General features: G+C 45.1%; 1 protein-coding gene across 1 annotated transcript; it reads right to left on the bottom strand.

Annotated features, from left to right (window-relative positions):
- Positions 1 to 1,033: 1,033 nt before the first annotated feature.
- On the bottom strand, positions 1,034 to 26,038 carry LOC148063946 (receptor-type tyrosine-protein phosphatase N2-like). Its single transcript, XM_087811345.1, has 23 exons — positions 25,832 to 26,038; positions 24,391 to 24,441; positions 23,420 to 23,533; positions 23,131 to 23,242; positions 22,927 to 23,053; positions 22,250 to 22,397; positions 21,877 to 22,128; positions 21,775 to 21,812; positions 21,370 to 21,707; positions 21,218 to 21,304; positions 20,589 to 20,668; positions 17,457 to 17,521; positions 10,292 to 10,504; positions 9,178 to 9,381; positions 8,735 to 8,882; positions 6,562 to 6,635; positions 4,462 to 4,539; positions 4,252 to 4,371; positions 4,024 to 4,190; positions 1,991 to 2,044; positions 1,844 to 1,908; positions 1,706 to 1,779; positions 1,034 to 1,627 (listed from the first exon to the last, which is right to left on the bottom strand). The coding sequence occupies exons 1-23, from the start codon at positions 25,911 to 25,913 to the stop codon at positions 1,556 to 1,558; spliced, it is 2,763 nt and encodes a 920-aa protein (XP_087667471.1). The 5' UTR covers positions 25,914 to 26,038; the 3' UTR covers positions 1,034 to 1,555.
- Between the last annotated feature and the right edge of the window lie 842 nt (positions 26,039 to 26,880).

Raw genomic sequence — 26,880 nt, 5'->3', positions numbered from 1 at the left:
GCTGAACACCTCAAAGACCAAGGAGCTGGTCTTGGACTTCAGGAGGTCTAGGACAAAGCCACGTCCAGTGTCCATCAGAGGCAACAAGGTGTAGATAGTTCACACCTATTAGTACCTCGGTGTGTGGCTGGACAGTAAACTGGTCCTGCAACACAGACCACGTGTATACGAAGGTTCAGAGTAGACTGTACTTTCTGAGGAGGCTCCGATCATTTAACATCTGCAGGAGGCTCCTCTGCATGTTCTACCAGTCTGTGGTGGCCAGTGTTCTATGCTGTGGTGTGTTGGGGTGGAAATGTGTCCAAGAGGAGTGTCAACAGGTTGATCAGGAGGTCTGGTTCTGTGGTTGAAGCTGGACTCACTGGTGACAGTTGCTGAGAAGAGATCACTGGACAAACTGCTGTCCATCATGGATGATGACATCATCCTCTAACCACTGTCATCAGTGAGCAGAGAAGCAGATGGAGCATGAATGCTCCTCCCATGATGCAACACTAATAGACTAAAGGACTCATTCATTCCTCGGGCTATTAGATTGTACAATTCTGAGTTTGGGGGGCAGGAGTGGAGTGAAAGTATCATGATGTTCTATTCTATGTTAGTCTTTGTGTCCTTTGTCATTGTTATTTTTCTATGATCTATGTTCTTTATCTTTAGACTTAGATTGTATCATCTTGTTCTTTCTCTTTATTTCTCTTTGTTCTTGTTCTTATTTTATTTTAATTTATTTTTTATGAATAATTGCTGTATTGCTGTGTCTAATTGGAAAAAAACAATTTCGATCAATAAAGTTCTACCTACCTAAATATAGTTTTGGTTGAACAACGTTCTTATTAAATTATGAATATATACATCTATCTGCATCTACCTTTATACAGTGAAGGCAGGAGTCACAGCCAGAGGCCCTTTAAGTGGCCCCTGAGCAATGATGTTTAAGTGACTAATTTCTGCAAGATCCACTCCAACCACACGGGGGCGCCGTTTGTGCGTCAGATGGTCATAATGCTATTCACCAAAGCAGAAACACATCAGCTGCAGCATCAACAACTTTATTGATCACATGTTTACACCCAAAATATCTAAACATCTTGTTTACACTTCCTAGTTTTTCTTCACAAGGTCACGTGACCAACAAAGAAACGATAAAGGAGGTCAACGAGTTTGTCAGCAGCGCCTTTGTTTTCTTCTTCAGGTGTCACGAACACATGCAGCTGCCATGCTCGCCTGGTCATGTGACCGACGGCGTCTGACTGGTCACATGACTAAATAAACTTTGAACACATCTGTAATTAAACCTTTTTTTTGTTTTTCCAACAAACAGTCATAAAAACACAAATAAACATCTATTTTGTGGTTTAAATGAGGAAACAATTATTCTTTAAATAAAATATATATATATATTTTTAAATTTTCATTGGTCTATCCTTGTTTCCTTTTTATTTTAGTTTCTCTTCTTCACTTGGACGAAGGTGAAACTCCGGTGGTGACCTGCAGGACGAGGTGCTGAGCGCGTGAGAGACGAGGGGATTTGGGAGCTCGACTGGAGGTCCGGGTCCTACTGAGGCAGAGCCTTCAGGATGGCGTTCACCTCCTCAGCGACGGCCGTCAGCGCAAACTCAAACTGATCCTGAGGAGAGACACGAGTCCCGGGTCAGAGAGCATTCAGATCTCCACTGTTGTCATGGTAACCCGTTGGCCCTCTCACCTTGCTCTGGACCATCCCGGGCCTCTGGTCCCGCAGATGTTCCAGCGTGGCGGCGATGTCGATCTCTTTGGCTCCTGGAACACAGAGCCGTTGTTTGATATTCTCAAACCTTCACCCAACAGAACCGCCAGAACTCACCCTTGGCCATCTTGTTCAGAACCATGTCCACCAGGATGTAGGTTCCAGTCCTTCCGGCGCCCTCACTGCAGACCAACACATGAGTTAATCACTCAAACACTGACAGAACCGGGTCCTCTGGGCTCGGGAGGGTCATCTTGGACAAACCTGCAGTGGACGATGACAGGACACGAGCGGCCGCGGTAGCACTTGTTGACCTTTCTGTAAGAGAAGAAGAGTCACTCGTCACCGACAAGTGGTCGGACAAGTCGCAACAGACAACTTGAGCGCCCTCTTGTGTTCACAGCCTGCCTTGGATCCACTGATGTGAGGAGTCAGAGATGTTCTAACCCGGTTCCTCACCATCGGTGGTCCACTGAGGCACCTTCAGGTGAGACTTTTGGTGTCAGGACAGGAAGAAGGACAGCGGGAGGATTTTTAGCGGGTCGGAGGCAGCCAAGCAGACTGAGAGAGAGGGTGGAGGAGGTGGAGCTTCGCTGAGAATCACAGTCTCCAATGATCACTTTTGTGACTATGCAACTGAGCTCATGTTACGAGCTGCAACGTCACAAAAATGACACTGGCAACCGCTGGTTAGCTGGTGAGACAGGCAGGAGCGGCTGGGTCAGCAGAGAGACAGGCGGGTCAGCAGAGAGACAGGCGGGTCAGCAGAGAGACAGGTGAGTCAGCAAAAAGGAGAGAGACATGTGAGTCAGTAGAAAGACAGGTGAGTCAGTGGAGAGACAGGTGAGTCAGCAGAGGGACAGGTGAGTCAGCAAAAAGGAGAGAGACATGTGAGTCAGTAGAGAGACAGGTGAGTCAGCAGAAAGGAGAAAGACATGTAAGTCAGTAGAGAGACAGGTGAGTCAGCAAAAAGGAGAGAGACATGTGAGTCAGTAGAAAGACAGGTGAGTCAGTGGAGAGACAGGTGAGTCAGCAGAGGGACAGGTGAGTCAGCAAAAAGGAGAGAGACATGTGAGTCAGTAGAGAGACAGGTGAGTCAGCAGAAAGGAGAAAGACATGTAAGTCAGTAGAGAGACAGGTGAGTCAGCAGAGGCACAGGTGAGTCAGCAAAAAGGAGAGAGACATGTGAGTCAGTAGAGAGACAGGTGAGTCAGCAGAAAGGAGAAAGACATGTAAGTCAGTAGAGAGACAGGTGAGTCAGCAGAAAGGAGAGAGACATGTGAGTCAGTAGAGAGACAGGTGAGTCAGCAGAAAGGAGAAAGACATGTAAGTCAGTAGAGAGACAGGTGAGTCAGCAGAGGCACAGGTGAGTCAGCAAAAAGGAGAGAGACATGTGAGTCAGTAGAGAGACAGGTGAGTCAGCAGAAAGGAGAAAGACATGTAAGTCAGTAGAGAGACAGGTGAGTCAGCAGAAAGGAGAGAGACATGTGAGTCAGTAGAGAGACATGTGAGTAAGTAGAGAGACAGGTGAGTCAGCAGAAATGAGAGAGACATGTGAGTCAGTAGAGAGACAGGTGAGTCAGCAGAAATGAGAGAGACATGTGAGTCAGTAGAGAGACAGGTGAGTCAGCAGAAATGAGAGAGACATGTGAGTCAGTAGACAGACAGGTGAGTCAGCAGAAATGAGAGAGACGTGTGATTCAGCGGAGAGACAGGTGATTTGTAATGTAGGAGAGAGACAGATGAATCAGCAGTTAGACACGTGAGTCAGCAGTAAGGACAAAATAAGGTGGGTCAGCAGAAAAACCGGTGAGTCAGCAGATAGGAGAGAGAGGTGAGTCAGTGGAGAGACAGGTAAGTCAGCGGAGAGACAGCCGAGTTGCCGGAGAGACAGTTGAGTCATCAGTGAGACATGCAGGTAATCAGGTAATCAAAGACACAGGTGAGTCAGCTAAGAGAAAGGTGAGTCAGCAGAGATACAGGTGAGTCAGCAGATATACAGGTGAGTCAGCAGAGAGACAGGTGAGTCAGCAGAGAGACAGGTGAGTCAGCAGAGAGACAGGTGAGTCAGCAGAGATACAGGTGAGTCAGCTGCAGGGGGCACAAAGGTGTGGGGGTGCAGGTATTTGTTGAGGTCAACAAGTGCTTCTTGGTGTTCTGACCCTAAACTAAGACTATAGGGGGCGCTAACACATGAGAGGTACCTGAAGGAGGACTCCTGTGGTCAGGTTAGCATCTCTGGCCCCTTGACCGCCACTCAAAGAGCGTTCCCTCCCACCGACGCTCCGGAGACTCACCTGCGGAAGTCCAGCAGCGAGCGGCTGCTGTCGGGGACACTCTGGCTGAGCCACGTCAGGTAGTGGAACTGGGTGACGGTGCGAGTCTCGTTGGTCTGCATGTTCTTCAGGTAGAAGCTGCGCACCAGGAAGTCGTCGCACCAGATGTGCTCCGACACCAGGTTGACCTGCGCCGGCACACCTGCGTCAGTGACCTCTGGGGCTCATGGCTACGGTCATGTGACTGACCTCGTAGATGTGGTAGAGGTTGGAGCCCTCGTCAGGCCAGTAGTGGTAGCACTGCTTCACGCCGGACTCCACCAGCGGCGTCAGCATCACGATGACCACGCAGCCGTTCTCCCACACCATCTACACACACACACACACACACACACACACACACACACACTTATCATCACCTGACTGTTGAGGTTTCCACGGCGACGGCTCGAGACTTACCTGCCAGAAGTCTGCCACTGTGGAAGGTAGTGGGCCCTGGGTGGCGATGTAGGCGGGGCTTCTGGGGTCATGATCCATCTGACAGAGAGGCGGACATATTGTCTGTTGTTGCTACACAATAACACAATTATCTACACACTTACACAATCATCTACACACTTACACAATCATCTACACACTTACACAATCATCTACACACTAACACAATCATCTACACACTTACACAATCATCTACACAGTAACACAATCATCTACACACTAACACAATCATCTACACACTAACACAATCATCTACACAGTAACACAATCATCTACACACTAACACAATCATCTACACACTAACACAATCATCTACACACTAACACAATCATCTACACACTAACACAATCATCTACACAGTAACACAATCTTCTACACACTAACACAATCATCTACATACTAACACAATCATCTACACACTAACACTGTCATCTACACACTAACACAATTATCTACACACTAACACAATCATCTACACACTAACACAGTCACCTACATAGTAACACAATCATCTAAACACTAACACAATCATCTACACACTAACACTGTCATCTACACACTAACACAATCATCTACACACTAACACAATCATCTACACACTAACACAATCATCTACACACTAACACAATCATCTACACACTAACACAATCATCTACACACTAACACAATCATCTACACACTAACACAATCATCTACACACTAACACAATCATCTACACACTTACACAATCATCTACACAGTAACACAATCATCTACACACTAACACAATCATCTACATACTAACACAATCATCTACACACTAACACTGTCATCTACACACTAACACAATTATCTACACACTAACACAATCATCTACACACTAACACAGTCACCTACAAAGTAACACAATCATCTAAACACTAACACAATCATCTACACACTAACACTGTCATCTACACACTAACACAATCATCTACACACTAACACAATCATCTACACACTAACACAATCATCTACACACTAACACAATCATCTACACACTTACACAATCATCTACACAGTAACACAATCATCTACACACTAACACAATCATCTACACACTAACACAACCATCTACATACTAACACAATCATCTACACACTAACACAACCATCTACATACTAACACAATCATCTACACACTAACACAATTATCTACACAGTAACACAATCATCTACACACTAACACAATCATCTACACAGTAACACAATCATCTACACACTAACACAGTCATCTACACACTAACACAGTCATCTACACACTAACACAATCATCTACACAGTAACACAATCATCTACACAGTAACACAATCATCTACACAGTAACACAATCATCTACACACTAACACAATCATCTACACAGTAACACAATCATCTACACACTAACACAATCATCTACACACGAACACAATCATCTACACACTAACACAATCATCTACACACTAACACAACCATCTACATACTAAAACAATCATCTACACACTAACACAACCATCTACATACTAACACAATCATCTACACACTAACACAATCATCTACACACTAACACTGTCATCTACACACTAACACAATTATCTACACACTAACACAATCATCTACACACTAACACAGTCATCTACACACTAACACAATCACCTACACACTAACACAATCATCTACACAGTAACACAATCATCTACACACTAACACAATCATCTACACAGTAACACAATCATCTACACACTAACACAATCATCTACACAGTAACACAATCATCTACACACTAACACAATAATCTACACACTAACACAATAATCTACACACTAACACAATCATCTACACACTAACACAATCATCTACACAGTAACACAATCATCTACACACTAACACAATCATCTACACAGTAACACAATCATCTACACACTAACACAATCATCTACACACTAACACAATCATCTACACAGTAACACAATCATCTACACACTAACACAATCATCTACACACTAACACAATCATCTACACACTAACACAGTCATCTACACAACACAGTAACACATGTACTCACGATGGGGCTGGCGTTGATGTATTTCACACTCTCGTGACCATGTTCACTCTTCAGTGAGATCCTGGAGTGATCGTCTGTAACGAACAACACCTGTCAATCACAAGTTCACTCCCATAATCACACCTCTTTCACTTCCTTTATCGATCCTCCATCACTCCCTTGACCACTCTTCCTTCACTCCCTTCAATATTTATCCTTTACTCCTCCATCATTCCTCCATCACTCCCTTTATCACTCTATCTTCACTCCCTTTCTCACTCCTCCATCACTCCCTTTATCACTCCCTTCAATATTCATCCTTTACTCCTCCTTCATTCCTCCTTCTCTCCCTTTATCACTCTATCTTCACTCCCTTTCTCACTCCTCCATCACTCTTCCTTCACTCCCTTTATCACTCCCTTCAATATTCATCCTTTACTCCTCCATCATTCCTCCATCACTCCCTTTATCAATCTTCCTTCACTCTCTTCCTCACTCCTCCATCACTCCCTTTATCACTCCCTTCAATATTCATCCTTTACTCCCCCTTCATTCCTCCTTCTCTCCCTTTATCACTCTTCCATCAATCCCTTTATCACTCTTCCTTCACTCCCTTTCTCACTCCTCAATCACTCCCTTCATCACTCATCCGTCACTCCCTTCATCACTCCTCCATTACTAATCCTTCTCTCCCTTCATCACTCCTCCTTCCCTCCCTTCATCATTCATCCTTCATCACTCCTCAATCACTCCCTTCATCACTCTTCCTTCACTCCCTTCATCACTCCTCCATTACTAATCCTTCTCTCCCTTCATCACTCCTCCTTCCCTCCCTTCATCATTCATCCTTCACTCCCTTCATCACTCCTCCATTACTAATCCTTCTCTCCCTTCATCACTTCTCCTTCCCTCCCTTCATCATTCATCCTTCTCTCCATTCACTCCATCACTCCCTTCATCACTCTTCCTTCGCCCCCTTCATCACTCCTCAATCACTCCTCAATTACTAATCCTTCTCTCCCTTCATCCCTTCATCACTCCTCCTTCCCTCCCTTTATCACTCTATCTTCACTCCCTTTCTCACTCCTCCATCACTCTTCCTTCACTCCCTTTATCACTCCCTTCAATATTCATCCTTTACTCCTCCATCATTCCTCCATCACTCCCTTTATCAATCTTCCTTCACTCTCTTCCTCACTCCTCCATCACTCCCTTTATCACTCCCTTCAATATTCATCCTTTACTCCCCCTTCATTCCTCCTTCTCTCCCTTTATCACTCTTCCATCAATCCCTTTATCACTCTTCCTTCACTCCCTTTCTCACTCCTCAATCACTCCCTTCATCACTCATCCGTCACTCCCTTCATCACTCCTCCATTACTAATCCTTCTCTCCCTTCATCACTCCTCCTTCCCTCCCTTCATCATTCATCCTTCATCACTCCTCAATCACTCCCTTCATCACTCTTCCTTCACTCCCTTCATCACTCCTCCATTACTAATCCTTCTCTCCCTTCATCACTCCTCCTTCCCTCCCTTCATCATTCATCCTTCACTCCCTTCATCACTCCTCCATTACTAATCCTTCTCTCCCTTCATCACTTCTCCTTCCCTCCCTTCATCATTCATCCTTCTCTCCCTTCACTCCATCACTCCCTTCATCACTCTTCCTTCGCCCCCTTCATCACTCCTCAATCACTCCTCAATTACTAATCCTTCTCTCCCTTCATCCCTTCATCACTCCTCCTTCCCTCCCTTCATCATTCATCCTTCTCTCCCTTCATCACTCCCTTCCTCCCTTCCTTCGACACTGATCATACTCTCTCTTCATCACTCCTCCTTTACTCCCTTAATTCCATTCATCACTCCCTCTCCCTCACAACTCCATTGATCACACCTCTTTCTCTTCTTTGATCACTCCTCCATTCACCCCTTGAGCACTGCTCCTCCATTACCTTGACTCACCCCTCCATCCCCGTCTTTATCACTTTATTAATCATTCTGACTTTACTTCCTTTATTACTCCCGCATTAATCCTCCCTTACTTCTCCATTAGTCCCTTCTTCACTCTCCAGTCACTCCTGGAGGTTTCGTTCTTAAGTCTAGTTAAGTTTCTTCTTAAGTCTCTTCTTATTCACTCTGCGGGTCCTTCAACACCACAGATGATCGAGGTCACATTGGAGGTCTGGTCTTACAGGCCACCACGGCAGAAGATCGGTTCTTCTTGGCGTTCCCGTCCTTCAGGCCGACGGTGCAGGCGTTGGGCTCGGCCTGGTAGGCGCACAGGGCGTCCCACTCCTTCTCCAGCCGGTCCTTGTTCTTCAGGTGGTCCTCCATGTAGGACTGCAGCAGAGGGAGGGACTCCATCAACACACAAAGACTCACAAATACACACACAACCACACAAGCGTCTCCTGGTCTCTGTTGGTTCTCTTTCACGACGACACAGACGGCGGTAAATCAGCGAGCGATGATGTCACGCCCGGATGGCGCCGACACACTCGGCGCCCGTGTTAATCAAAGGATGACGACACGTCTACCACTTTGACCTCCTGACGTCTGAGTCATGTGACCTGCGTGTCACATGACTTCTTCTCCGTCACCATCCTAAGCCCATCGATCACACAAGGATACTCACCAGGATCATGTGACCGGTGGAGATGTCCAGGTGAGACTGCGCCGGCTCCTCGCTCCAGGACGAGACGCTGCTTCGGGCCGACGGGCTGACGGCGGCGCCGGCGCCGGCGTCGCTGAACTGAGACGAGACGCTGTTGATCCTGGAGGACAGCGGCTCCACCCTCTCGGCCGGAGGCTTGACGGCCATCCTCTGTCGACACAGGTCCTGAGCGCGAGACAGTCACGTGATCAGTGGGCGTCGCCTCCGTCAAATTATGAAGTCGCTCGCCCCCCTTGAGTGGTCCTCAAACATGGCCGCCACGAGGGGCGAGCGACAGCGGTCGTCAGATTCTGTCTGCTGGTTTAGTGACAGCGGCGACATCCCAGGACTCTCGGGAGAAACTTTAACAAGTCGCGGTACAGACGAGTGTCGAGGTCTGAGTCATGGTTTTCATTTCTGCAAGTATTAAAAGTTGATGTAACTACGATCTTAAAGTCTTAAATCTTAAAATGGATGCACTGGTTCAACACCAGGGGACACGTGAAACCTGCCTGGTTATATTACATTTAGTTATAGTTGAACCTAAATTATACTCCTGGATTTATTCTTAAGACAATTTCAACTGTTTAATATGGAAATGATGTATATAAAATGAGTTTCATCTGAATATTGAATGGTAGAATTTAAATGTTTTAATTAAATGGGTTTTCTTTTCATTATTTTTCTGAATAATTTAATTAAATAATTTCCTTAGTGAATTGTTGGATTGTTTTTTGAATAAATTAATTTCCAAAAAAGAAAAGGACCAATTAACATGTATTTTATTCTCTTATTTAAAGAAGAAAAGAAAACGACCTTTCAATATTTATAATATTGAGTAAACTTTTCTATTAAACCAACATTTATTATTGACCTTAAAGGGATATAAATGGAAAAAAAAACAAACACATTTTTAAGAATTTCAAGAAATTCCATTATTCAAAATAATAATTAAATTCTTTAAAAAAACATTTTGGAGTTTAAAATGTTAAATTCAACCCGTTAATATTCTGGTGAAAGCGATATACATCCTTTGCCTGTGTAGATATACTTGTGGGCCACATTAAGGGACCTCAGGCTACTCGCGGTGCAGTACCTGGTAGGTGGCAGTGGTGTCGCCGCTGGCGTCGGTTCCCAGGTTGCTCAGCTTCTCCTTCAGCTTGTGGTGCGAGCGGTGGCGGAGGCAGTAGATGACGGTGGAGACCAGCAGCACCAGCACGATACACAGAACCGACACCACCGTCAGGACCAGGAACTTGGTGGACTCGGCCTGACTGTACTTGCCCGGGATCTGGTCGATCTTGCTCCCCTGAGAATGACAGGGGCGTCCGAGTTAGATGGGAGGGCGCCGACGCGGGGAATACCTCAGCCAAGGAGCTCAGGTCACGTGACTTGACGATCACTCCACCAGAGCTAGCCATGCTAATGACAACACACGATTATCCACAGGGTCAAGTTAACAAATTGACTCAAGGAACCTGCAAAACCATCTTAGATCTTATTATTTTATTGTTAACATTTCACTAAAGTGTGCATAAAGTATAATAAATCAAATTTCTTTTTATATTAACATGAAAATATAGGCAGTGTTTGTTAATTTTTGTGTTGCAATTAAACTTCTGGCCACTAGATGGCAGCAGTCGTTACTACCTTCGCAGTTAAAGGAACGATATAATCCCGGCGATGACTGATACAGTCGACTCCAGCATCTTCTAAAGCTGATGTTTAGAAATATTTTGGTTTCAAAACAAATGAAAGCAGTTACGACTGAGGACGAGAGGATACAGTCGACTCCAGCGGGTTTTATAGCTGGTGTTTGGACATATTTTGGTTTCAAAACAAATGAAAGCAGTTACGACTTCGTCAAGAGTCATGTGGTCTGTAGATTCTAAAACACCAGAGTCAAGTACTCGACAATACTACACATATATCCTTGTTACTGCAGTATCACGATATATCGTGTTGTTGCCCCTGTATCGCGATATGCATCGTATCGCCAGATTCTTGCCAATATACACCCCTAGAGTTAAGACTTTCATACGAGCGATCTCAATATGAATAATAATAAAAAGTTGATGGTTAAATTCCGTGTGCCGCCGCTCTAGTGCTGAACGTGAGCAGCTCACCGCTGGGGTTCTGTCGAGGGTTTAGGTTTGAGGGGCTCCCGGTGTGATGCGGATTAGGGGGGGACAAAAGATGGATGCGAGCTCTGGATAATTCACTTGTAGACAGAAGGTCAAAGGGCGATCGGCGGCCATTGTTGCGTCCACACAGAAGCTTCCATCCATCTCTGCGAGGAAGATCCGTCTCACACTCCAAGAACCACGAGTCCGATTGAAGAGTGCCGCCACCGGTCTCGCGGGCGCCAGTCAAACAACCAACTTAGCTAACACTAGTGATCACCTCGGCTACGTTAGCACAACACAGGTGTGTTCGAGGAACGTCATGAACCACTGTTGGAATATGGTCAGAGATTCCCTCGTCAAAGGCGGCATCAGCGGTTCAAGGAGGTCCTGGACCACGGCAGGTCCAGACCCTCCAGACGGGAAAAAAAAAAAACACGAGTCCTACCGACACTCCGGCGGCCAGCGCCCGCATCCCCCCCATCGGCGGCGTCGAACCGACGACTGCCGGGAGACTCGCATCCTGGTCCTATTCCTGCTCAAAGTTCCGGTCCGGGCGACGCCGCGACTCGTGCGAGCCGACGAGGACACGTCCAGGAATGAGGCGCCACAGAGCTCGCTGTGGGGGTGCCGCCTTATGTATTCCTCCTCCTTCCCTCCTTCCATTCGTTGCCTGTCCACAGCACATGTCACCTCCACTGGTTGCCATGGCGATGGCTCCACATGTTGCCGACGGGAGGAGGAAGAGTGGAAGGAGGAGGAGGGAGGAGAGGTGAGGAGGGGGGAGTAGGGGCTCCTCGCTCGGTTTTATTTTTCTTGATTTTTATTTATTTTTGACGTATACTGTTGACTTTTTTCAACATTAATTATGACAATAATTAGACAATTATTGTGAAACATATACACAAAAATGTTTTTTTAAACGTTTACAATGGGAGTTAATGTGTAAAATATATTTTTTAAACGTGTAGGGTTATTCAATTTTATTTTTCCTTTATTTAGGTAATTATTGTTGTCGTTTGTTTACGTGATTATCCTTTGAAAATGTAAAATATCAATTGAAACTATCGTTCCTGCAGAAAGTACTTTTACGCATTACTTTTTTACAGTAAAATGTACTTAATCAAGATACTTTTTTTAAGCAAACGACACTAACACGTTAAATATGGTCTGAAGTTATTAACTTTTAATTATTTAATATTGAACAATCTGATAAAGAAATGAGAGTGTGTGTGTGCGTGTGTATGTGTGTGTGTGTGTCTCCTCACACTGTTGGTCACACAAAAGAAGATGCTGCTTGATGCAGATGACAGTCCTTTCTGAAGTGTGTGCGTGTGTGTGTGTGTGTGTGTGACTGTGCAGGAAACGGTGTCAGGGGTCTTGAGTTTATCTTTGTATTCAACAAACACACACTCAAACACACACACCTCTTTTGTCCTCTTTTGTGGCAGCTGGAGGTGGCAGAGTGTGTGTGTACGTGTGTGTGTGTGTGTGTGTGTGTTAGAGTTCGGGGGTCACCAGGCCTCACGACCCCCGACAACGAGACCCTCCTCACTCAACTGGAAGAGTAAAGGCTATTTTTCATTTCCCTTTTCTTTCAAGACCATGACAATCCTGTTCCAATAGTCGCACACACACACTTACACACACACACACACACACACTTGGTGTGGTCACAATGACATTCTTGTTGTGTTTCTCAAGTGTTTCTCAAAAAAGTTGTGTCACTGTAGCAGCAGGAGTATTTTGGGGCTCCAGAGAAGTTATCAGGCAGATATTTTCAACTCAGGAAATGACCTCATCACTGGTCACTGCCACGGTGTCACTTCCTGTTTACATCCGAACCAACTCAACTAAGATGTTATGAACTGTTAAAGATGAAAGGATGGACAAAGAAAAGTCTAAAGATGAAGAAGTATATTAAAAAAAAGCGTTTTAGATACATTTATGTGTCAGAACTTGACAGAGAAGACCATGTGAGGTTCTGGTCCTGGACTTCCCAGTCAGCATGTGCAGACTCAAGAAAGTGAACGGCGTCATCCGGATTATCTGGACCAGATTACGGAGATTAACGTCTCCAGCTGTGCATTTGTTGATGAGAAGAAACCAGAGTTCAGAACAAAAGACGGGACAGATGGAGAACTTTGGTGACCAGCTCACTCACCGCCACTCACACCATGGTTTACTTGGAGCTCCAAGACCGGTCACATGATCATGACCATCGAGTTAGGGTGGCTCTGATGGTCCTCGATCTTTCTCTTTGGTCTCATACATGACTGTGGCCTCGGGGCCACATGGGGCCCTCTGAGTCTATGTATATTATCTGAAGTAAAACTAATAAATCTAACTTTGTTTTTTCTTATTATCCATGAATGATTGAACTGAAAATCTTTTCATGATAATAGACGTTTGGTCCTTTCTGCGTAAATCTAGCCAATCACAGAAGGCACCACACAATATTAACCAATCAGAAGCAACAAAAGGAGGGTCTATCTTTCATTAGAGCATCACTACAAGTCTAATATAGACAACAACTTGTGATCGAGTCATCATATCTTAACATTTTAATACAAATACAGACCTGACGTCATAATGTTGTCAAGCTAACTATCGCTCGGGATTCTTCACTCGAGGCAAATTTAAATCTGGAGAGTTCTCGTTAAAATGTACGATGAATTTCCCTCAGTTGGAGGAAATAAACGTTATTAGGAACATTTAGTATTCCTTGTAATCCTTTATTATCACGGTCGTACTGTTTAAATCCACGTTCGCTAATCCTTTTTAAAGTTATTTATCAGTTAATTCATTTTTTCTATATGTATTGATTGTTTAAAATTAATTTAGATTTAGATTTTCAGCCTATTGAAAGTTCTCAGATCATTGAATATGGCAGGTTGAAAGCAGTTACAACTGTGGACGAGAGGATACAGTGACTCCAGCAGCTTTTAAAGCTGATGTTTGGACATATTTTGGTTTGAAAACAAATGAAAGCAGTTACAACCGTGGACGAGAGGATACAGTGACTCCAGCAGCTTTTAAAGCTGATGTTTGTAAATATTTTGGTTTCAAAACAAATGAAAGCAGTTACGACTTCGTCAAGAGTCATGTGGTCTGTAAATATTTATCAGTATCACGATATATATAGTATAGTTGTCCCTGTAACTTGATACGTATCAAAACACCGGATTCTTGCCAATAAACATGCCTCTTTTGCTTTTGTCATAAAATATTAAATCGTATAAATGAACAGATCCTTAACGATGAGGGAAGCCTCGTCCTGGTGTCGTGCTTACAACCCCGTTCACCTCCTCAGCCGACTCGTCCAGGGCGGCCGTGAACAAAGCAAGCCGGTCAAGACGGAGGAGGATTAGCGCCACTCCAGGACCACCATAATCTGCTGGCTGCCACGGCAACCTTATCTTTCCCTCCGCACCGACACAGGCGTTTCCTAATTGGATCAGACTGTCAGCGTGGAAGTGATGAGTTCTCTGTGGACGCCTGCGAGGAGGCCGCGTGCAGCCGCGAGGATCACGACTCGCTTTAATTGGATTTAAACAAAAGAGACTAACAAATCCATTTTTTGATGATAACGAGTGATTCAATAACAAGGCGTCGCTTCCACGTCGACACGGCAGAAGACCTGCTGCTGCTCTTCACTCGCCCCGCTGACTCACAGACGGCCACAGGAGGCCCCCAGGAGCCAAGTCAAAGCGAGCAGCAGCTTCCTGCAATCAGCGTTTTTAGATAAAACCAGAAAAATCTTGAAAACAAAGTTTTAAGAATGATCTGACATTGTACTCACCACACCGCCAATGATAGCATTTGTAGCAAGCTAATATCTGTGACTCCTATGTCGAAAGTAGTATGCTAACATTTGTGGCTCCTTCGGTCTGATGTTGCATGCTAAAGTTTGTAGCTCGCTAACACGTCTAGTGTGACTTAATATGCTATCTTTTGTGGCTACTATAGTGTTAAGTAGCGCCACGTAGCATGTTAACGTTTGTGCCTGCTCTACTGCAATTTAGCATGCTAATGTTTCTGGTTGCTATACTCTAATGTAGCATGCTAACACTTGTGTCTCCTCTAGTGTGACGTAACATGCTATCTTTTGTGGCTCCTCTGGTGTTAAGTAGCACCACGTAGCATGCTAACGTTTGTGCCTGCTCTACTGCAATTTAGCATGCTAATGTTTCTGGTTGCTATACTCTAATGTAGCATGCTAACACTTGTGTCTCCTCTAGTGGGACGTAACATGCTATCTTTTGTGGCTCCTCTAGTGTTAAGTAGCACCACGTAGCATGCTGACGTTTGTGCCTGCTCTACTGCAATGTAGCATGCTAATGTTTCTGGCTGCTCTACTCTAATGTAGCATGCTAACACTTGTTTCTCCTCTGGTGTGACGCATTATGCCAACATTTTTAGCTCGCCTGGTGTGTTTTAGCACACTGACGTTTGTGGCTCCTCTGTTGTGACATAGCATGCTAACGTTTGTGTAATCTCTGGGTCTACTTAGCATAATAGCGTTGGAAACTTTTCTGGTGTGAAATAGCATGCATATATTTTAGGCTACTCTGCTGTTAAGTAGCATGCTTAAGTTTGTGGCTCACTAACGCTAATGTTTGTGGCTCCTATACTATAATGTAGCATGCTAATGTTTGTGGCTCACTAACGCTAACGTTTGTGGCTCCTATACTATAATGTAGCATGCTAATGTTTGTGGCTCCTATACTATAATGTAGCATGCTTAAGTTTGTGGCTCACTAACGCTAATGTTTGTGGCTCCTATACCATAATGTAGCATGCTAATGTTTGTGGCTCCTATACTATAATGTAGCATGCTTAAGTTTGTGGCTCACTAACCCTAACGTTTGTGGCTCCTATACTATAATGTAGCACGCTAATGTTTGTGGCTCCTATACCATAATGTAGCATGCTTAATTTTGTGGCTCACTAATGCTAACATTTGTGGCTCCTATACTATAATGTAGCACGCTAATGTTTGTGGCTCCTATACTATAACGTAGCATGCTAATGTTTGTGGCTCCTATACTATAATGTAGCATGCTAATGTTTGTGGCTCCTATACTATAATGTAGCATGCTTAAGTTTGTGGATCACTAACGCTAACGTTTGTGGCTCCTATACTATAATGTAGCACGCTAATGTTTGTGGCTCCTATACTATGACGTAGCTTGCTAATGTTTGTGGCTCCTATACTATAATGTAGCACGCTAATGTTTGTGGCTCCTATACTATAACATAGCATGCTAATGTTTGTGGCTCCTATACTATAATGTAGCACGCTAATGTTTGTGGCTCCTATACTATAACGTAGCTTGCTAATGTTTGTGGCTCCTATACTATAACGTAGCTTGCTAATGTTTGTGGCTCCTATACTATAACATAGCATGCTAATGTTTGTGGCTCCTATACTATAACATAGCATGCTAATGTTTGTGGCTCCTATACTATAATGTAGCACGCTAATGTTTGTGGCTCCTATACTATAACGTAGAATGCTTAGGTTTGTTGCTCCTCTGCTGCGATTCAGAAACTGGTGCTAATGTCTGATGGAACACAAATACTCAAGTTTCTCTTTACTCTCACTTGAGAGTTTCGATCCTCCATGATTGGCTCGGGTTGGCAGCAGGACATCGATCGACTCGCTCTCACTGCTCCTTCCTCCCTCACCCTGATGAGCGACAGCCTCCATCAGAGCGAGCGGACGTTCAATACTCCATTTGCCACATTAACAAGGACGGCGAGCCGAGCCAAGATTTGATCCCGGCAAGTGCAGCGCTCGCCCTCCTCCCTCTCTTTGACCGGGACCCAGAACATTGACCACAGACTCAACAGCAGCTTATCTTCTTTTGACGTCCAGATTGTCGTCCAGAACCGCACAAACAAAGAACATTCCACTGCCAAGCAGCTCAAGTCAACAACCCTCTCTTGTCTCTGTGAAAGTCGATTTTCTGACTCAATTGTTGTTGATAAAGTTTTTATCTCTGAACTCATCAGCAGTGAAGACACTACCGTGACCAAAGGAACCTTGAAAACCTTCTAAGATCCAGATTAACTTCACAACAACATGGCGTCACCTTTGACCTTCTGTCCAGTGCGTAAATCATCTGTACTCACGTCAGCGACGCCGGCCTCCAGGATGATGACTTTAGCTTCTTTCTCCAGAGACGCCTTCTGTCGCACTGCCACAACAAAAAAAAACATCACATTAATAACGACTCTCAGAACTCTGGCTGGGGAACATCTGAACACCCTCTTAAGTTCAGACTCATCTTCATCATGAGCTCATTGTTGGTCTCTGGACCACCCAGAACCTGAGAGGAACCACTCCTGCGGGCCCCCCCTGAGTGACAGCTGGAGGAGCTTTGATGATGGTAGGTGAGGAGGAAGTCCTTCTGAGCAGCTTCATTTGTCAGCCGCGGCTTTTCACGAGGCTTCAATGTTCCTGAGGCCGCAAGGAGCCCGGCGAGCGTCGGCCACTCAGAGCGTCGTCATTTTTCATTGGCGACAAAAGGGAAAGGCCCGGTTGGCCCCACTGGACCGAGTGACTAGAATAGAGGCCGTGGCAGCACCGAGGGTCATTATTTCTCATCCGGAGCCATAAACGAGAAGAAAAGCAGCAGCTGGACGCATGTGAGCGCTTCATTACATCACCAGGACGACAGCGTTACACATCACTCAGACCCGCGCTATGATGACATGTGTGGACAAGAGTGGACCAGTGTGAGTCAGTTCAAGTGTGTGTGTGTGTACAAGAGTGGACCAGTGTGAGTCAGTTCAAGTGTGTGTGTGTGTACAAGAGTGGACCAGTGTGAGTCAGTTCAAGTGTGTGTGTGTGTACAAGAGTGGACCAGTGTGAGTCAGTTCAAGTGTGTGTGTGTGTACAAGAGTGGACCAGTGTGAGTCAGTTCAAGTGTGTGTGTACAAGCGTGGACCAGTGTGAGTCAGTTCAAGTGTGTGTGTGTGTGTGTACAAGAGTGGACCAGTGTGAGTCAGTTCAAGTGTGTGTGTACAAGAGTGGACCAGTGTGAGTCAGTTCAAGTGTGTGTGTACAAGAGTGAACCAGTGTGAGTCAGTTCAAGTGTGTGTGTACAAGAGTGGACCAGTGTGAGTCAGTTCAAGTGTGTGTGTACAAGAGTGGACCAGTGTGAGTCAGTTCAAGTGTGTGTGTGTGTGTGTGTGTGTGTACAAGAGTGGACCAGTGTGAGTCAGTTCAAGTGTGTGTGTGTGTGTACAAGAGTGGACCAGTGTGAGTCAGTTCAAGTGTGTGTGTGTGTACAAGAGTGGACCAGTGTGAGTCAGTTCAAGTGTGTGTGTACAAGAGTGGACCAGTGTGAGTCAGTTCAAGTGTGTGTGTACAAGAGTGGACCAGTGTGAGTCAGTTCAAGTGTGTGTGTACAAGAGTGGACCAGTGTGAGTCAGTTCAAGTGTGTGTGTACAAGAGTGAACCAGTGTGAGTCAGTTCAAGTGTGTGTGTACAAGAGTGGACCAGTGTGAGTCAGTTCAAGTGTGTGTGTACTAGAGTGGACCAGTGTGAGTCAGTTCAAGTGTGTGTGTACAAGAGTGGACCAGTGTGAGTCAGTTCAAGTGTGTGTGTACAAGAGTGGACCAGTGTGAGTCAGTTCAAGTGTGTGTGTACAAGAGTGAACCAGTGTGAGTCAGTTCAAGTGTGTGTGTACAAGAGTGGACCAGTGTGAGTCAGTTCAAGTGTGTGTGTACAAGAGTGAACCAGTGTGAGTCAGTTCAAGTGTGTGTGTACAAGAGTGGACCAGTGTGAGTCAGTTCAAGTGTGTGTGTACAAGAGTGGACCAGTGTGAGTCAGTTCAAGTGTGTGTGTACAAGAGCGTGAGTCAGTTCATGTGTGTGTGTACAAGAGTGGACCAGTGTGAGTCAGTTCAAGTGTGTGTGTACAAGAGTGGACCAGTGTGAGTCAGTTCAAGTGTGTGTGTGTACAAGAGTGGACCAGTGTGAGTCAGTTCAAGTGTGTGTGTACAAGAGTGGACCAGTGTGAGTCAGTTCAAGTGTGTGTGTGTACAAGAGTGGACCAGTGTGAGTCAGTTCAAGTGTGTGTGTGTACAAGAGTCGACCAGTGTGAGTCAGTTCAAGAGTGTGTGTGTGTACAAGAGTGAACCAGTGTACAAGAGTGAACCAGTGTGAGTCAGTTCAAGTGTGTGTGTACAAGAGTAAACCAGTGTGAGTCAGTTCAAGAGTGTGTGTGTGTGTGTGTACAACAGTGAGCTGGTATTAATCAGATCAAGTGTGTATGAGTGTGTACAAGATTGTACTAGTGTGAGTCAGTTCAAGAGTGTGTGTGTGTGTGTGTACAAGAGTGAGCTGGTATTAATCAGTTTAAGTGTGTATGAGTATGTACAAGATTGTACTAGTGTGAGTCAGTTCAAGTGTGTGTGTGTACAAGAGTGAGCTGGTATTAATCAGTTCATGTGTGTATGAGTATGTACAAGATTGTACTAGTGTGAGTCAGTTCAAGTGTGCGTGTACAAGATTGTACTAGTGTGAGTCAGTTCAAGTGTGTGTTTGTGTGTACAAGAGTGAGCTGGTATTAATCAGATCAAGTTTGCATGAGTATGTAGAAGAATGCACTAGTGTGAGTCAATTTAAGTGTGTGTCAAGTGTGAACTAGTGTGGGCCAGTTCAAGTGTATGTGTGTACAAGAGTGAACTAATGTGAGTCACTTCAAGTGTATGTATGTGTACAAGAGTGAACTAGTGTGAGTCAGTTTAAGTGTATGTGAGTGTACAAGAGTGAACTAGTGTGAGTCACTTCAAGTGTATGTGTGTGTACAAGAAGGAATTAGTCATTAATTTTAAGTAAATGTGTCTGAGTTTGTGTGTGTATGGGCGAGTACTAGTGTGAGTTAATACAAGTGTGTACGTGTGTGTAAAAAACGGTATTAGTGTGATTAAGTACAAGGGGGTTTACAAGTGTGTATGAGTGTGTGTTTCATTGTCTAATAGTCCATGTTTATGTGTATGTTCAAGTGTGTACTAGTGTGACTCAGTACAAGTGTGTACTAGAATGTTTGAGTGTGTGATTCTTGAATGTGTACTAGTGTGTGTGTTTGTTCAAGTGTACTAATGTGTGTTAGGTTAAACATAAGTTTGTTGTAGCTCACACACAACAGAAGCGCCTCCTATTATACAAGTAGTCAACTTGGTGCCACCCGGTGGACAACATTGTTAGTGTCACAAATTTCTAGACCTGCTTCACCTGCCTGGTAAAAAGACCCACCTGCCACGTTGGCCACATCTGCCGTGCTGACGTTGGGCGTGCTCGGTCTGACCTTGAAGGTGACAGCGGGACCCACGACTCTGCACACACAGACGCACACAAGTCACAACCAACAACACAAAAATCCACACTGTGACACACATCTGAAACTTGTGTTTGATACGACACATATCACGATGCAGGGGCAAAGATACGATATATTGTGATACTTAAGTAACAAGGATATATGTGTAGTATTGTCAATACTTGGGTCTAGTGTTGCAGAATTTACAGACCACATGACTCTTGACGAAGTTGTTACTGCTTTCATTTGTTTTCAAACCAAAATATGTCCAAACATCAGCTTTAAAAGCTGCTGGAGTCACTGTATCCTCTCGTCCTCAGTCAACGGTAGGATTTCATTTTATCTTTAGCCGGGGATGTAATGATTGCTGCCATCTATTGGCCGGAGATTTAATTGCGACACATAAATGAACATTGGAATATTTGCCTGTTAGTTGTAAATGATTGTTTTTTTATTATTTGGTACACTTTCAAAGTAATAAACCAAAATATAAACCAAAAGAATATCACAATATTCAAGCGTATCAATATTTTCTTAAACCTCTAATAGTCGGTGTGGTACGTACGAGAGCTGGGAGAAGTCAGTCATCTGGATCTTGGACATCCGGGCCAGAATCTTCATCATGTTGAGACCTTCGTCCGTCTGCAGGCGACTGAGGACCGAAGACACCGTCAGTGAAGAGACTCTTCAGGGTCGTCCTGAGGTCACATGACTCACTCCGCGTCGGTGATGACGTAGCCGAAGACGTCGTCGTCGTCGTCCGCCTTCTGCACGTCCAGCTGCAGCTCGGGCACCTGCGGGGTCTTGGCGTGCAGCCGTGTGTTGACCAGCAGGGCGGGGGGCGGGGCCACCTCCTTGATCCAGCCCTGCACCTCCGACACCTCCTCCACGGCCGCCTCCTTCTTCTTCTGCACCTTCACCCCCGCCTCCCGGGTGCGGCTCTGCACGTTCTCCAGACCCACCTGCCAGTCCTTCTCCGGCGAGGGCTGGGGGGTGTAGGCCGGGTTGTTGTCCAGGTGCGCCAGCAGCTTCGTGAAGAGACTCCCTGGTCCGGGCTGAGGAGGAGACATGGAGACTTCCAGGAGATCCTGTCACAGTGACAGACTCTGAAGTGACCCTCACCTTCACGCTGACCTCCAGATCTGCTGAGTCTTGACCCTCTGTGGACAGACACAGAGGGTAAGTACACAAGTGTGTGTGTCACATGTGTGTGTGTGTCATCACCTGGCAGCACTGTCGGAGCCTCCACCACCTTCCTCTCTTCTTCATCCCTGGTTTCCTCCTGGGGTTCCTCCTGCTCCTCCAGGTCTCGAGGACCGGGTCTGAACCGGGCCCCGGTCGGCCCCTGGTCCCGGTCCACCACCTGAAGGGCCTCCGTGATGAGGCGGGACAACTGGTCCACATCGTGTGGGTTGAGGTTGTCCAGGTCCAGATGCTGCCGGCCGACATTCTTCAGAACGTTCTGGATGAATCTCTCTGCAGGAGCAACGAGAGCCAGAACTTTCAAGAACCTTCAGAAACATCTCTCACAACATGCGGAGGATCAAACCAACGGTGGAACCAGTGGTTCAGGTCTGACCCGGTTCGGGTCACTCACCGTCCACGGAGCTCAGCGGATCCTTGACCTGAGTTCTTCCCACTTTTAAGGGTCTGGTCTGCCCTCCATCCTCGGGTCGAGGTCTGAGCTGGGTTTTCTGCAGGTACTTCCTCAATATGCTAAGCAGCATCTGGTCCTGGTCCAGTCCCTGAAACCACCAGAAGAACAGAGACTATTATTACTGTGAGTGTGTAGGTGTGTGTAGGTGTGTGTAGGTGTGTGTGTATGTTCATGACTGTGTGTGTGTGTGTGTGTGCATGTTCATGACTTTGTCTGTGTCTTCATGACTTTGTGTGTGTTCATGACTGTGTGTGTGTGTTTATGAGTGTGTGCGAGTTCATGACTGTGTGTGTGTTCATGACTGTTCATGTTCATTAATGTGGGTGTGTTCATGACTGTGTGTGTATGTGTATGTTCATGACTGGGTGTGTGTATGTGTGTGTTCATGACTGTGTGTGTATGTATGTGTTCATGACTATGTGTGTGAGTCTTCCTGCTTGGTGTGTGTGTGTTCAGGAATTTATGTGTGTTCATGACTTTGTGTCCATGACTTTGTGTGTGTGTGTGTGTTTATGAGTGTGTGCGCGTTCATGACGTGTATGTGTTCATGAATGTGTGTGTGTTCATGACTTTGTGTGTGTGTAGACATTTGAACCAGCGTCACACGTTACACTCACCTTGTCAGTGCTCGACGCAACAGACGGTCTCGGCACAAGTCCAAGTCGCTTCAGGTACATCTGCAGGTTCCGACTGAGCTCCTCCTCCTGCTTCACCTTCTGGTCCTCCGGGTCCACAGACCCCAGCCTGCTGGGTCGACAAGTTCAGCGTCAGATCATTTTGTTTATCACTCTTCAGTGGTTCTGTTGACAGAAGACTGTGACCTGTCTGACTTGTAGACGGGTCGGTTCTGAGGTACCCGGTGAGGAACTCGACCCAACTTGGAGAGTTCTTTGGACAGAACCTGCTGGGTGGTGTCATCCCTCCATGTGAGCCCTGCAGAGACACAGTCAGTTGTTCAGAGAGCGAGTGGCACTGACCCAGACGTGACCAGGAGGTTCTGTTGAAGCTCTGAAGACTGTGGTTTCACTGCTCTGCCTCCCTCTAGCGGCAGCGCAGAGAACTTCAAATCTCAGTCAATTAACATTCAAATGTACTAGTAAAAAGCTCCACCTGAGTGGGACAGCTTGTCCAGGAGCAGCCTGAAGTGCCGAACGACCGGCAGAGAGACGTCGTAGGTGTAGACCTCCTTCACGGGGACGGAGTAGCAGCGCCCGAACATCCCGTCTGTTCGACAGAAACACAAGATGGCGACGATAAAAGCATTATGACCTCCCAGAACCTTCATCACCGCCTCATGATTCTAACATCACCGAGTTACACTCGTTGAATCCTCGGGCCTGTTGCCATGGCAACCTCAGCGAGAATCATTAGTTGCCGGCAGCAACGCGGGTGGAGGCGGGCCGGGGGAAGGGACACGCCGAGACTTGAACCGGGCCCAGTGGTCATAATGAGTGAATATTCGGCGCAGGTTCATTTATTCAGTTAACACACAATTCTGGTGTTTGGGCCTCATGCGGCCCCCGGACCACGACGTCCCCCCTTCTTTTTGGTGTGTGTGAGCTAGATTTGTGAGTTAATCGATACACAACAGAAACAAGGATCAACAGGTTCTTATGGATTTTTATAATAATATTGATTGATTAAGTTTAACATTTCTAAAGTTGAAACTTTTATTGAAATGTTTTGTTATTTTTAAAGATTTCATAATTTTTTTGTGAATATCATAATGTTTAATTCGTTTTTATTTTAATCATTTAATGAAAAAAATGTTATATATTTATTTATTTGCTATTTATTTTTTAAATAAAAAAATGTTGGTGTAATACTGCCACAAGACAATACCAAATGAACGAGCCAATCACGCGACTGGAGAGGATCACATGACGACGTAGAAGCAAACGATGTAGTAGCTCGGTACTATTTCGGTATTGTGTGGTGTTGCTATTATACCAACATTTTATATTGAATTTAAAAGGCTACGAATTAATGGTAATTAGGTTCTCGTCAGCTGATCTTCTACGACTCAACACTGGGACTAATGGCTACATTATGAAAGCGATAAAGTGGGAGCAGCTTCTCACCGTTGACGCAGATCTCGTACGACGAGCAGAGCTGCTTCTCGAACAGACATCCTGAGGAGAGAGAGAGAGAACAGGTGAGTCATGTGATCGTCGGGTGTCTCAGAGACACACGAGTGTCTGACGTCATCGGTTTGATCAGAGCTTCACTCAGGTCAGGGCCGGTGGTCCCTCCCCTACAGATCGCCATGGCAACACAGTTCACACAACGATGTCACGATCACAACTGAGGATGTGTTGCTGCTCCTGTTATGCAACCCACCGGATGAAGGGAGGAGGAGGAGGAGCAAGAAAAGGAGAAAGAAGCTGACGATCTTTAGCCAGGTCTAGAGGCAAGGGACACCCTGGACAGCAGAATCAAAAATCCATGTTTTCTTCTCTCTTTTTTTTTTTCTTTGCAATGTAGCCATATGCACTGAATTCTAGAGTTCATCCGTTCTTTTACACTGTAGCCATGTGCACTAAGGTCTACAGTTGATCTTGTCTTTTTACAATGTAGCCATGTGCGCTGTTGTCTTGAGTGGATCTTGTCTTTAACACTGTAGCCATGTGCGCTTACATCCAGAGTTGATTGATTGATTTGCGTTGATGTAGTCATGTTGACATCAAGAGTTGATGTGTTTTTTTTACACTGTAGCCATGTGCACTGACGTCTAGAGTGGATCTTGTCTTTTTACACTGTAGCCACTTATGTTGACATCAAGAGTTGATGTGTTTTTTCTACACTGTAGCCATGTGCACTGACGTCTAGAGTAGATCTTGTCTTTTTACAATGTAGCCATGTGCACTGACGTCTAGAGTGGATCTTGTCTTTTTACACTGTAGCCATGTGCGCTTACATCCAGAGTTGATCTAGCTTTTTTTTTTTTACACCGTAGCCATGTGCGCTTACATCCAGAGTTCATGGTGTTTTTTTTACACTGTATCCATTTGCACCGACATCCAGAGTTTACCTTTTTTTACACTGTAGCCATGAGCACTGACATAACAGCACTAATTATGTCACACTGATCAGTAACTACTGAACACAGAGAGACATCATGAAGGGAAGACAGAGAGACGCTTTGATTGATTGATTGACAGCTGAGAATACTACATTTTCGCCATCACGTCTCATGTATTTGAGTGTCAAACGTGTTTTCAAGTGTTAAATATTGCAGTTTATTAAATATGGTTTGATGTTTTCAGGCCTGCCGGGTAAACTTGAAGCTAATTAGCATCAATTAGCTTCATCAATCAGGATTAACGAGGTGTTTACATCAATAAAACGGATTCATTCAACGTGACTCCGGCATCAACTCTCCTCCATGCCCGCGGGTCCGACCTCCCGCTCAGGTGAAGCCGCGGTCGGACAGGGAGGAGCGGGGGAGCCGCGGACACCTGCCCGCCAGATGCAGCTCGGGAGCGGCCATTTTACACACGAACCGTCGGTTCATCGACTCACCGACTCGTCGCTCCGCGGACCCGGAGACGACGCTCCGGCACACGGCGAGCAGCAGCAGCAGGCGGAGGCAGAGACGATCCATGTTGACTCCGTCGGTCCAGGAAATACTCTTAAAAATACATTTTTAATCCAGGCGTGCTCGGCTTTTTCCCTGTGGCCGCTTCTCGGTGTCGCTGCTCGGATGGAGGAGTCGAGAGGAGCCGGAGGAGGAAGGATGCTCGACCGTCAGGCGTCAAGGCGACGTTTGCGTGCGAAAGCTTCCGACGCAGACTTTCAAATTAAAGCTGCAGACTTTTATTTTTGTAACATTTATTGTGTTATTTGAGTTATATTGAGTTATTTCTTAACATTTCGCTGATAATAGAAAACACGAGTTCAGTGAATATCTCGAACTATAAGAGTAGGTCGAGTGGACCAGGTCAAAGTGTGGATCAAGGGAACACGCTGATTAGAAAGCGTAAAAAAATGTTCTTTAATGCTGTGTTTCAACTTCCTGTTTTGATGTTTAAACAGACCGTGATTACTTAAAAACAGATTTTTTTTTTAATGTAATTCAATTATTGTAGGAGTTTACATAAGACATTTCATATAATTTCATATATAACGTGTTTATTCATATTCTACTTTTTCACATTAAGTTAATTTACGTCATTATTTTATTTTATTTTGTTTAAACTTCAACCCTTTCCAAAAAAATCAAATTCCTCTACATAGTTAGTTCATCCTTTTAAACCTGGTTATAGAAATATTCGTTTTTTAGATTTGATTTCATGAAAATAAAAGTGTAACGTTTAATTTTGCACATTCATTTGTTTACAAATATTCAGTTTACATATAGTTTGATCAGCGTTTTATATCTTATTTTAAGATTTAATTAAAGAACCAGAATAATGAATTGGTAGAGTAATAGAGTAGGTGAAGAAGAGAGTGCAGGTATGGCGGAGACAACCGTCACTTTCACATCTTCACGACCACAATCCCTAATGACTAAGTAAACATGTTTCCCCCTCATACCGAACAGTGATGGCGACAGAGACAAAACACACGAG

Source organism: Callionymus lyra, chromosome 16, assembly GCF_982586985.1.
Source record: "Callionymus lyra chromosome 16, fCalLyr1.hap1.1, whole genome shotgun sequence".
NCBI classification, from domain to species: Eukaryota; Metazoa; Chordata; class Actinopteri; order Syngnathiformes; family Callionymidae; genus Callionymus; species Callionymus lyra.
This window is presented reverse-complemented; position numbering and strand designations above follow the sequence as displayed.

Excerpts from the sequence above, each read along its gene's own strand:
- LOC148063946 (XM_087811345.1), bottom strand. The coding sequence starts at position 25,913 with ATGGATCGTCTCTGCCTCCGCCTGCTGCTGCTGCTCGCCGTGTGCCGG. Across the intron at positions 17,522-20,588 it reads AGATGTGGCCAACGTGGCAG|TGCGACAGAAGGCGTCTCTG; the intron begins GTGGGTCTTTTT and ends TTGTTGTGGCAG. Across the intron at positions 1,628-1,705 it reads CCGGGATGGTCCAGAGCAAG|GATCAGTTTGAGTTTGCGCT; the intron begins GTGAGAGGGCCA and ends GTCTCTCCTCAG.